Raw genomic sequence first — 11,945 nt, 5'->3', positions numbered from 1 at the left:
TTAATATGTAGCATATATTTTTATTTTAATGTTCACAAGAAAATATATTTGTAATAAAAATATTTTTTATTTTACTTGTCAAAAACTAGGTAATCACAAAAAGAATGTTTTATTATTTCATATATATTTTAGGTTTCAATTGGTAAAGAAAACAAATGAATAAATAATAATACTATATTTAAATATATTTTTTTAAACTACACTACAAATATAAGATTTATTACAATACATAAATATATAAAAAAGAAGATTAAAAGCATCTGCAATTTAATAAAATTAATAATAATAAAATATTTTTATATTTAATTATTAATTTCACTAAATTTTGCAGCGATGACCTCATATTTTTTCTTTGCCTCGTTGGCAGACCGCTCCTTCCTATCGAGGGAGAGCTCCTGCGCATCAAGGAGCCGAATCTGTTCCCTGAGGGTCTCTCTGTGAACCCTCAGCGATTTTTTTCCCCCTTGATGCGGGATATGAGGTCTTCGGTGCTTTTAATTTTCTTTTTTATACTATTCATTTTGCCGTCCACTCTCTGACGGAATTCCGCCCTCCGCTGTAGCTCTTCATTAATGATCTCTAACCAATCCTCGGAATCGTCCGAGGTGGTGGATGAAGAGGTGGACAGCGTTGGTGACAGCGACCGGACGGACGAAGATGGCCTCATGTTCTTCCTTGCCAGATGCATATTTTTGCCTCTGCAACAAAAAGTAACACATAATAATTTATATATTTCCCCAGGATGGTTTCAGATTTTTTTTAAATTTATTTTTTGAATATTTACCTGGAAGGAAGTGGAGCTTTGTGAGATGCCGGAGGTTTTTGAAAATCGTCATCGTCATCCTCTATCTTTCTTTTAGCCGTCGCCTTTGATGTACCGCTTGGCACCGAAGCCTCCATATGGATAATTGTGTCGATGGCGAAATCGAGTTGTTCATCAGATATTCTGTAAGAAAAAAGCGAAAAAATGGTTTAAAAAAACGTTGAAAAACATTAGAAAAAAACTTACGCTTCATTTATGGCGGCGTCGATTGCAGGACTACTTGCCTCGCACATCTCTTGTAGCTCCAGGCGGGCCTCTTCAGATAGAGATGAGCACATGATGATATTAAAAAATTGACTTTAGTACAGGACGTTGTTGTTACTCAGCTTGTAGAAGACTGAATAATATTTAACGAATTCAGTAAGCTTATATATCAAATTGTTGCAACTTACACAGTAATATGAACATCCGGCGAATTCCGTTGAACTGTATAGATCACTTAACTCTTTGATGTCAGCAAAAATATTGTTACATAGTTATTCTTTGAGAATTGTGATCAGACACCATTTCCTGTTGAGTTAGCAAAAAATGTAATTTGACGCCGTGCTTTGTAATTTGATCCCATTTCCTGCTGAGTAAGCAAAAAATGTAATTTGACACCAAGCTGTGTAATTTGACACCACGATTTGTAATTTGACACAGTGTTTTGTAATTTGACACCTTTGTTTTGAAATTTGACACCGTGTTTTGTAATTTGACACCCTTGTTTTGAAATTTGACACCTTGTTTTGTAATTTGACACCGTGATTTGTAATTTGACACCTTTGTTTTGAAATTTGACACCTTTGTTTTGAAATTTGACACCGTCTTTTGTAATTTGACACCTTTGTTTTGAAATTTGACACCGTGTTTTGTAATTTGACACCTTTGTTTTGCAATTTGACACCGTGTTTTGTAATTTGACACCTTTTGTTTATATATACATATAGATATATATAGACATATTCATGCATCGTTGTAAAGCCATATTTAAATACGAATGAAACGTTGCTGAGCCCTGAATGACGTTGTGTAGCCCGGCTGAGGGCTAAACAAAGTTTTACGTGTATCTTACAGTAATATGTCACATGGTACAAATTGGAACCCCTCCACAAAATTTCATATGGGCTCATTAGTGCTTCATTTATCGGTAGAAATATACGGAATAGTTGGACAGACTGCTCGAGGCAGCGCTCTCGTCGGATACTAATATTGATTGATCGCGCGATCTTACGCGCGCGTTGGTAAGCCCGCCGATTATTTACGTCCATTTGAATATATGTCAATGTGATTTATATGGTTGTTTTGATCCCGCTGAGATAAGTTAAACACCTAAATTAAATATTGCAATTCTTTGAGTATTTTGATTTCTTTCAGTTAATAGGGCTCTAAAATAAAAACTTGTGCAACTTATGGCGGTACCTTCTAGTATTATACTCTTTCATACAATTCTATGTGAAAATATTAATCAAGGAGGAAAATATTCAAAATAAAATTGCAACATGTAATCTCGGTAATTGTATTTGTTATTATACAGGGCGATTTTTATCAGAGGCAAAAAAATACGCACTCTACGAGAAATAAGTTATACAGGGTGTTTCAGGATTAATAGTAAAAATTTTAAATTTGAGTTGACAAAAAGTTCCTATGGACGTATATCCGAAAATGCTTCGTTAAGGAGTAACGGCCGTTCAAAGATGGCGGTGTCAAAATTGAGTTTTTAATTTTTTTCTCAAATTTGAAAATAGATAGAAACATGAATTTTGGTACAGATGTTCTACTAATTAAAGTACATCTAACAATTATTTCTTCGTTGAAATATTTTTATTATGAGCGAATGAAATCAACAACACCCCGTACATTTTTTATCAAAATGTTTCATTCATCAGGATGTCACTTATTCTAATTTATGTATTTAATAAAATGATTAATTTAGAAACTTTTTTCTTTTTCGTCTTTGTCATAAAATCATCAGTTTTTGAGTAAAAAAGTAAAATTCGTAACGGTGTTCCACATAGGTAATACGGCATAATTCGTTAATAAGAAAATGTAGACGCATAATAGGCTGCTATCAACTTGTGCTCATTGTTGAAAATGACTATAAAGCTTATTATTTGTGAATAAGTAACGTGGAATTAATTCAATTTATTACAACCGTTTATTATTACGAGATGCTAAGCCAAAAAAAAATTAAGCTCAAAACCGATTGATCATTTTCGGACTCAGTAGGGTCGGTTTAGGGGGTACGGCGGAAACCATTTTCAACAAAATGTTTTCTAAACTTTACTTTAATTCTTTATTACCGTATTTTTTATTTATTAATTTTAATAAATAGTTCAATGTATATTTTATTTCGTCAGTATCTTGAGAGCCTTGGTACCTCATTATAAGTAATAATAAAGGGTTGTAATAAATAGAATTAATTCCACGTTACTTATTCACAAAGAACTTTACTGTACTTTGTAATTATTTTCAACAATGAATACAAATTGATAGCAGCATACTATAATAACTTTCATATTAACAAATTATGCCGTATTACCTATGTGGAATACGATTACGAATTTACTTTTTTTACTCAAAAGCTGACGATTTTATGACAAAGACGAAAGAGATGAGAAAGTTCCTAAATTAATCATTTTATTAAATACATGTATTAGAATAAGTGACATCCTGATGAATGAAAAGTTGGGTTAAAAAATATACGGGGTGTTGTTGATTTCACCCGGTCATAGCAAAAATATTTCAACGAAGAAATACTTGTTAGATGTACCTTAATTAGTAGAATATTTGTACTAAAATTCATGTTTGTATCTATTTTCAAATTTGAGAAAAAAATTAAAAACTCTTTTTTAACCACCATCTTTGAGTGGCCGTAACTCATTTCCGGACACACGTCCATAGGAATTTTTTGTCATATTTTTCGAAGGCCAACTCAAATTTAAAATTTTTGCTATTAATCCTGAAACACGCTGTATATGTTGTTAGAAATATATTAAAATAAAACTATATATTTCACAAAAGAAGATAAATATATTACTTCGCCTAGTACAAGAGTTTTCGTGTTATATCCACAATGAGAACAAATATTTGTTTGCATCGTGTCCTATGACCTACCTTAACCAAGATGGCGCTGTGACGTCATCACTAATGGACCTAATTCCAGTATACAAAAGTATGAGTGTATGAGCGCGAATCCCGATATCGATCCATGTTTATCATTCCGCCAGCCCAAAACATTTGGTCTACCCAAAACATTGGTGTCGGGTGTCCCTAGCACCTTGAACTTAACTGTGGCCATATATTCGTACTTATAAATTTTATTTATTTCCTATGCCCCAAAATGTCCTCTACGAGATGGTATAGGTTTCATTTGGTTATACCTCGGAATCACTCAAAGCCATAATTTCATTGTGATTTTACTCCACTATTAATAAAATATTAATACAGTATTAATTAATAAATGAATAAGTAACGTTTTTATTTTATTAAATATTTATTATACTAATCGAAAGAAATTTCATTTCAATTAAAAAAGGTATGTACCAACATTTACATAACATAATTTTATTCTGTTATTTATTTTTTATTTTTTTTGCCCTGACGAAGCTCACAAAATTTGAGTGAGAGCTAGGTATTTTTTTAGAAGAAATTTTGCCTAATTTGAATTTTATTTGGTAAATAATTTTTATTACCCGTGACAATTAAGTATGTTACGGATCGAAGAAGCGATAACATTTGTTTATAAATTTCAATTACGTCCACACATCGGCACAGTACAAAGAGATTTTTTTAATACATATTTGGACTATTAAAATCCGTGAAAAGTTGAAATACTCTCAGTCGGGTTCTGGTACCTAGTGTGTTACGTTAGTTCGCTTCAATTGGCTGCGTGGTTAATCGTGGATTCTGATTTACTTAAGTAATTTGCGGATTAGCGTTGATCATGCAGTTGATGATTTCATTCGTTCTGATGCTAATGATAAATTTAGTGCGAAGTATAAATCACATGCCTTGCACCGAAAACGTCGACGCTGCATCACTGGCCCAAGCTAGACAAATATTGGAAGATTCGGTGCCTCAAGGGTATCAGATGTTTGACTACTACCCTGTGTCCCAGACAGGGCGAAACCCACACCGCTGGATATGCCACTATCACCGAGTGGACAATCAATATCGACAAGATTGCGATTATCTAACGGACTTGAGAACTGCTTTTCGAAGAGAATGTCCAGCAGGATGTGAAATTTCACAAGTTGTTGTATCCCAGAGCCCAAATAGAAATTTCATCGAGGTACAATTTCTAGTAAATTGTGGTTGCAGACGAATCCCCCGCCGTAAACGAAGTTCTTGGCTACCGTATGCGTATAATCACGAAAAATCAGTTTGCACCGGGTTCCCACATTCCTTGCGAAAGAAATGCTGGAAGACATCTTAGCAGTTATGTCATTTCATTCAATTTGCATTATTAATTTTTTAGATGATAATAATATCTTATAAATGTAATAACTTTTTACAATAAAGTTTTAAGTGGTTATCTCTCCAATTTTATTTTCAATAACAAGTTCGAAGAACTTAATAACTGAATAATTGATTGACTTAGTTAATTACCTATTATTTTGTAAAGGTATTATAAATTATACAGGGTGCACCACAGTGAGTGGCCTATTAGACGTTACTGTTAAACAAAGTAACCCAGATATCTGGAAATTTTGTTTTTTGGGTTTTCAATAACGATCTATCCAATGAAAATATTTTCATGCGTGTAGAACTTCCGGGTATACCGGAAGTTGACACCAACTTTGTTATTTTAAATGGAACATCCTATAACTTTTTACATTTTTTGATTCTACGCCTTGTTTAAGGTTAACTTTTATTATCATACCCTACCTCAAAACCCTACCTCAAAACCCAATGGTTTTTGAGATATGTCGTCTTTTATTTATACCGAAAGTAAATCAGACTTGTATTTAGAGGTTTGTAACTTTGCCTGTAGTTAACTCCAGAATTTCATTTAAATTTAATTTTTTTAATTTATCAGATTATTTATTAAGAGCATAAAAGTATTTCAAAATCTACAGGGTGCTCAGAAAAAATTCGAAAGTTCTACATTTGCAAACATCATTAACTTCTTGATTTTAAATGGAACAAACCATATTTTATAATTTCATTAGATACACATTTCTAATACCTTTCGATCCATATAAGCATTCCCTATACCTAAAGTTAATATTTTCCAAGTTTTCAAAGACTTTTTCCAAAAGATAAAAAATCGCGCAGATTTAATTTTGAGGTGGGATATGTTAATAAAAATTAACCATAAAGAAGGCATAGAATACAAAAATGTAAAAAAATATAGGGTGTTCCATTTAAAATAACGAAGTTGGTGTCAACTTCTGGTATAATCGGAAGTTTTAGACCCATAAAAATATTTTCATTGAATAGATCGCCCTTGAAAACCCACAGAATAAAGTTTCCAGATTTCTGGGTAATTTTGTTTAACAGAAACGTCTAATAGGCCATTCACCGTGATGCATCGTGTATATCTATGTCAAAAATAACAAACTGCTTAGCAACAAAAGAAATATTTTTAATAACTAATAAAAAGAGTAATGTCAATAAAAAATTATATTTGAGAAAATTAAATAACCAATAGCCTGAACTTATTTATAGCTATTGTAAACGTATGATTTGATTTTGTCCCATTTAATACCATCGAACATATTCGGATATCGTTACAAAATCTTCGACATCTTTTTTCCTGGGAGCTTTTTTCTTTTTAATAAAATCCTTAAAGTGAGTCGTAATGGTTTGTTTCTGTTCAACATTCCACTTTCTTATATTTTTGTCTGTGCTATGCTCATTGTCACCTACAACAACGATAAAAATTTATCACTAACAAGTGGTACTAAATATCGAATTAATCTAACTGGACTTTTAAATAAGAGTACTAGAGGTAGGTAGGTAGTGGATTTGAATAGAAAGTTATAAATTATATGATTAAAAGTTAAATACTTTAAAATTTAATTCTTATAAATTTGCCATGCCGTAACTAATAAATTAACATGATCAGATTTTTATTCCAAAAGCAAATTTACAGAAACATTACATACTCAATACAAACACTTCACGTTGAACAGCGACGTTTCGGAATTTTTTCCATTTTAAAAAAACATCTCAATACAAATGACGGATTCTGAAATGTCGCTTTTCAACACAGTATTCAGTGTAGTGTTTTTTTTGTGAATCTCTCTACGGAATGAAAACCTAACTGTTCCTTTTGGCGCAAAGGTGTATATATTAATCTGTTTTTTTTTCCAGGATAGCAAAAATTCAAATTAAATAGGAAATATTATATCAACGCCTCAGATAAATAATTTTAGTTTTATAACTTTCTATACACCCTGTCACCGGATTTCCGGTTTTTTGCCCCTTTCCCGGAGGCGGAATTTTATGATATTGGTATCAGAAGAAAGAGAATTGAATGCCCTTTCTGCCGGTTCAAACTATCGATGCCATGGGTCCGTATACGGAAACGCAAAGAAACAACAAATACTTACTAGTGGCCACTGATCTATGTTCAAAATGGATAGAGGCTAAAGCCGTCGCGGAAATAAATACAAAAGTTAGTATCGATTTCATAGAAGAAATCAGTAGTCGTTGGGGTAGCCCAGAAGAGATCATAACGGATAATGCCTCGATATTTAAGAGTGCCCTATGGGTAAGATATTGCAATAACAACCACATCCGGCATTACACGACTCCGATATATCATCAGCAGTCAAACCCTGTTGAACGGAAGAACCAAGAAATTAAGAAATTGTTCCGCATCCACCTCCGCAACCGATCAGAAGTGTTGTGGGACCAAGTCCTTGGAAAGGTACTGTTTTCTTTAAGAACTCGGCACAATAGTGCCATTGGAATGTCGCCGGGAGAAGCTCTCCTTGGTGCGCCGCTAGTCCGACCTGGAGAGTGGGGTCACCCAGAACGAAATAAACGGATAAATAACCAACAATTGCACAGGCAAGAACGCGAACGCCGACTCCGGCAAAGCCAAATAATATTCAATCGCAACCTGTTCCCTCAACCTAGAGGGGCACCGATAACCTTCCAACCTCAAGACCGAGTCTTGACAAGGGTATTCCAAAAAACCAGAAGACCATTAGAGAATCCGTGGTCCGGCTCACATGTGGTGAATAGAGTATTAGGAAATGGGGTGTACGAAGTGCTGACAGGAGATGTACCCCATAAGATGCACGTAGACGACCTTCGGCCATGGAAGGCACCAGAAGGCGAAAGAAGGCCCGTTAGAGAGCCACTAACTCCTGCCCAACGTTATGATCGGGAGCAGCGACAGAAAGAACCACAGCCTGGTCCATCTAAGGTGCCAGATCGAAGCAGAGGCCAGCTCCCATGTTGGGAGCAGACGAACGGAGTGCCAACCAGCACGAAGTAGAAGATAGCTCCCATGTCGGGAACAGACGAGCAGAGTGCGCATCTAGCACGAAGCAGAGGCCAGCTCCCATGTTGGGAGCAGACGAACGGGATTTTGAACAGCACGAAATAAAAGATAATTCCCATGTTGGGGATAAACGAACGGAGTGCGCATCTAGCACGAAGCAGAGGCTAGCTCTCACGTTGGGAGCAGACGAGTGGAGTGCCACCCAGCACGAAGTAGAGGCCAGCTCCCATGTCGGGAGCAGACGAACGGAGTGCGCATCTAGCATGAAACAGAGGCCAGCTCCCATGTCGGGAGCAGACGAATGGGAGGTTACAATTAGCGACGGAGAAGAAGATGAGCAAGAGAGTGAACATAATACGCTTTAATCCGTCCCAATTGTTGGGTTATACCCATAATTATTATAACATACATATGTTTTGTATATATATATCTACATTAATATTAATTAAAATACTTACCTGGCAATAATAATGCCATTCTATATGTATATGTATGTGTTGTACTGACAATGAAATACTTATTTGTAAACTCTTTATTGTTAGTCTAGAGGAACAAGCCTTCGGGCAATTTAATGATATTGGTATCAGAAGAAAGAGAATTGAATGCCCTTTCCAGAAGGAAAGGCGAGATATCGGGGAAAGAAGTCTCCACCAATCAGAGGTCGATGCCGGGTGGCCTGGTTCCACGAGGGGATATAAAAGGATGGCAGATATCGATCCCGGGGACTCGAATTTTGTTAAGCTAGGTCCGCGCTTTCAAATTTGACATTGAAATTCCTCCTTCTGGACAAGAAGATTAACCTATTTTATACTTTTACGTAATATATCCGTTATACTTTCATTTCGGGAGTTTATTTAAACAATCCCCTTAAACCAGAGTGCTAAGAAACCACTAGTTGGTACCTAATTCCCCAGATCGGGGTTATGAAAAAGAATTCGTATTTAAATAAACAAACCTAACTAAGTGTGTGTTGGTGCCGTCTTGCAGCCAGCAGAGAGCTAGGACGGTAAGTAATAGTTCATTGACACCCGAGTTTTTACGGATAGTAGACATTGCCTCGTGAGTGATTTGGAAACTATTAAGGAATAAATAGTATCAGAATTGAGACTAATCAGTAACACTAATCTAGTAGTTCGGATTGATAAACTTTATTGACAATTCAAGTAGTTATAACAAATTTAGTGCTTTAATAACAATCTCGTATGCAAATGATTACAGTAGTGGGAAACCCGGAATGAACTAAAAAACTAATAACTCAATTCACGTATTCCTTTGACTGTCAGTGCGAAGTTAGGTTTTTGGTAGTTATTGTTTCCAGTATCCTAGGATAGGTGCTGCCCTGGAGAACTCCAATTCAGACAACGGTGCATGTTATAATTCTTTACAGCATTAGGGCCTGACTATCGTCCGGGACCGGGGACCTGAAAGAAAGCCTGGTTCATGCCATACTTTTATATATATATACATACATACTTACCTTTATCTTACCTTGCTATACCCTGACATCAAGACTTACCTGCGCGCCATGGAGGCGCAACCTACATCAAATATGCCTGTAAAAGTGGTGGGATTGGAACCCGCCGTGGTCGAAGCTACTCTGGACATAAGGACTCCTTTATCGTTAGCGACAACCCTGACAATGGAACAGACCCCATTCCTGGGCTTCCCTAAGGAACCCGAGAATGCGGGAGTACCCGTACCATTCTACACCCGAGAAATTGGAGGTCGGGGACAACCCTTATATAACCCTTTATAATTTAATTTAATTTAAAGCCCACTTTAACAGTTGTTACCTGAACGACTGACGGAATTTTCATGTACTTGGCTCTTGCCTGGTGTAGGTGACTTTGTTCTAATCTTTTTATTTTTTTGTTTTGTTATTGTACCTATAAGTAAAGATATGATTAAACGTACCCTTTTAGTCATAACAAATACCAATGTACCTTGACGTTGAATTAGTTCATTATTTAAAGATGAACTACCGGCAGTGTCTGAATCTGAATCAAAATTATCTGATACTTCGATTTCTTCTAAAGTTTTGCCATGGTACAAGTGTCCTTTACCAGAATTAATGGCGAGTAGTAATTTAGATACCTTCGCCGTTTGGTGTACATCTTCGGGAAGCCTAAAACATATTATGAGGATAATATTGTACCAATTTACAATATACAGGTCGATGATGCTGCAGATGAAAACTACCGATGGATCTCGTCAAAATAATAAATTTCTGTGATATACATACCTGTTCTTTATCACAGATTTCGCTACAGAGTTACGGGATGATGAAAAAATGCTTTCTAGGTTTCTACTATTTTCCTTTACCATTACTAACTACAATGTGTTCACATACATTATACGACTCATCTTTAATACCGCTTATCCTGGAAACTCAGAATTAATAGTCTGATATTATTGTTATACTACCACTTTTAGAAAACACGACTTATAACGAGTATTCTCAGGTTAGTAAATTCAAAATTTGTACTTTTTCTCAATACTGGTGCCTATTCAAAAAATTCAAAAGACATTTTGTCTTTACAATTAAAGGAGATATCAGAAAAATCTGTTTTTTTAACAGTTCCAGTGGCGTAGAAGTTGTGAATAAAAAAGGGGTAGCCAGACATCCATCTCGGACTCCCCTGGAGATAATAATGTCATATACCAAATATCAAATCAGTGCAATCTACGGTGTAGATGGAAAGTAGTAAAAACCTAAAAAAAATTTCATCGCCCCGTAACTTGCTAAGAATGTTCTCAAAAAAGAAAGGTATATCACAAAACTGTGTTATTTTGACAAAATCTATCAACTGCTGTCGATAATGATAGCGTCTGCGTGTTCCAAAAAAATTTCCCAGCGGTCGGTGGTGTCCTCTACAACAAAAAATAAGACGAAAATCACTTGTCTATAAATTTTCAAAAAATGTCCCCTTAAGAACTTATCACCATCTTGAATTCGAAACTCAAATCAAATATTTAAATTGAAATATTTGATATGACTATTATGATTTGATTATATTCAAGTTTGTCTTATTTTGGGCCATATAGTATACTCGTGGCTGCTGCTAAATTTTTTTGGGACACTGTATATATATATAATGTAATTCTGATAAAAAATGGTCCAAAATCGATTAAAATAATATTCAGATTTTTCTTCTGACATAATGACGAAATAGAAAGGTGGGAATAGATTCATTTAAAATTCAGCAATTTTATTTAATTGAGAAAATTCTGTAGACTAATTTTTATTTCTATAGAGTGATTCAGAAAAAGAGATATCAGGTAATACCAAGGGTAATACTTTATATAATAAAAAATAGGACATTGAATTTCAAAAATAATAATAAACTAACTAAATTAAATAAAAAGATCAACCTGCCGCAACGTCCTCGTGACAAAAATATTGTTTGAATTTTAAATAAATTTATATAACCCTTTTTTGGCTGAAAATCCATTATGTTCTATTCGGATATAAATATTTTAATACCTATGTCTAAATACTTATAGTAATAAAGATATTTACCGATAATAATCTTGATGGGTTTTTTTGTATGCCCTAAAAAATTCGCTAACTGTTCCATTTCACCTTCTGTCACATTTAATACTTGCAACACAGTTGCGATCTGCTTCCGTAGCCTAGTTGACGTGAAAAGACTCTTGTCACTTACATTTGATTTTTCTGCG

General features: G+C 34.8%; 1 protein-coding gene and 1 long non-coding RNA gene across 2 annotated transcripts; both read right to left on the bottom strand.

The window, feature by feature from the left end:
* Positions 1–333: 333 nt before the first annotated feature.
* Positions 334–1,474, bottom strand: LOC111691865. Its single transcript, XM_023455282.1, has 3 exons — positions 1,010–1,474; positions 785–946; positions 334–698 (listed from the first exon to the last, which is right to left on the bottom strand). Exons 1-3 carry the CDS (start codon positions 1,099–1,101, stop codon positions 446–448), a joined length of 507 nt encoding a protein of 168 aa, XP_023311050.1. The 5' UTR covers positions 1,102–1,474; the 3' UTR covers positions 334–445.
* A 5,035-nt stretch (positions 1,475–6,509) lies between these two features.
* On the bottom strand, positions 6,510–11,294 carry LOC111691862. Its single transcript, XR_002763074.1, has 4 exons — positions 10,750–11,294; positions 10,208–10,690; positions 10,058–10,150; positions 6,510–6,672 (listed from the first exon to the last, which is right to left on the bottom strand). It is a non-coding gene; the product is annotated as an uncharacterized LOC111691862 (long non-coding RNA).
* Between the last annotated feature and the right edge of the window lie 651 nt (positions 11,295–11,945).

The sequence above is a fragment of the Anoplophora glabripennis genome, unplaced genomic scaffold (genome assembly GCF_000390285.2).
Source record: "Anoplophora glabripennis isolate ALB-LARVAE unplaced genomic scaffold, Agla_2.0 scaffold494, whole genome shotgun sequence".
NCBI lineage: Eukaryota > Metazoa > Arthropoda > Insecta > Coleoptera > Cerambycidae > Anoplophora > Anoplophora glabripennis.
The sequence above is the reverse complement of the archived record's forward strand: the minus strand, read 5'-3'. Positions and strand labels throughout refer to the sequence as shown.

Bases quoted from the DNA above. Each gene is read 5' to 3' on its own strand.
- LOC111691865 (XM_023455282.1), bottom strand. From the start codon at position 1,101: ATGTGCTCATCTCTATCTGAAGAGGCCCGCCTGGAGCTACAAGAGATG. The intron at 947-1,009 runs GTAAGTTTTTTT...TTTTTCTTACAG, and splicing joins GACGCCGCCATAAATGAAGC to AATATCTGATGAACAACTCG. The intron at 699-784 runs GTAAATATTCAA...TTTTTGTTGCAG, and splicing joins AAAGCTCCACTTCCTTCCAG to AGGCAAAAATATGCATCTGG.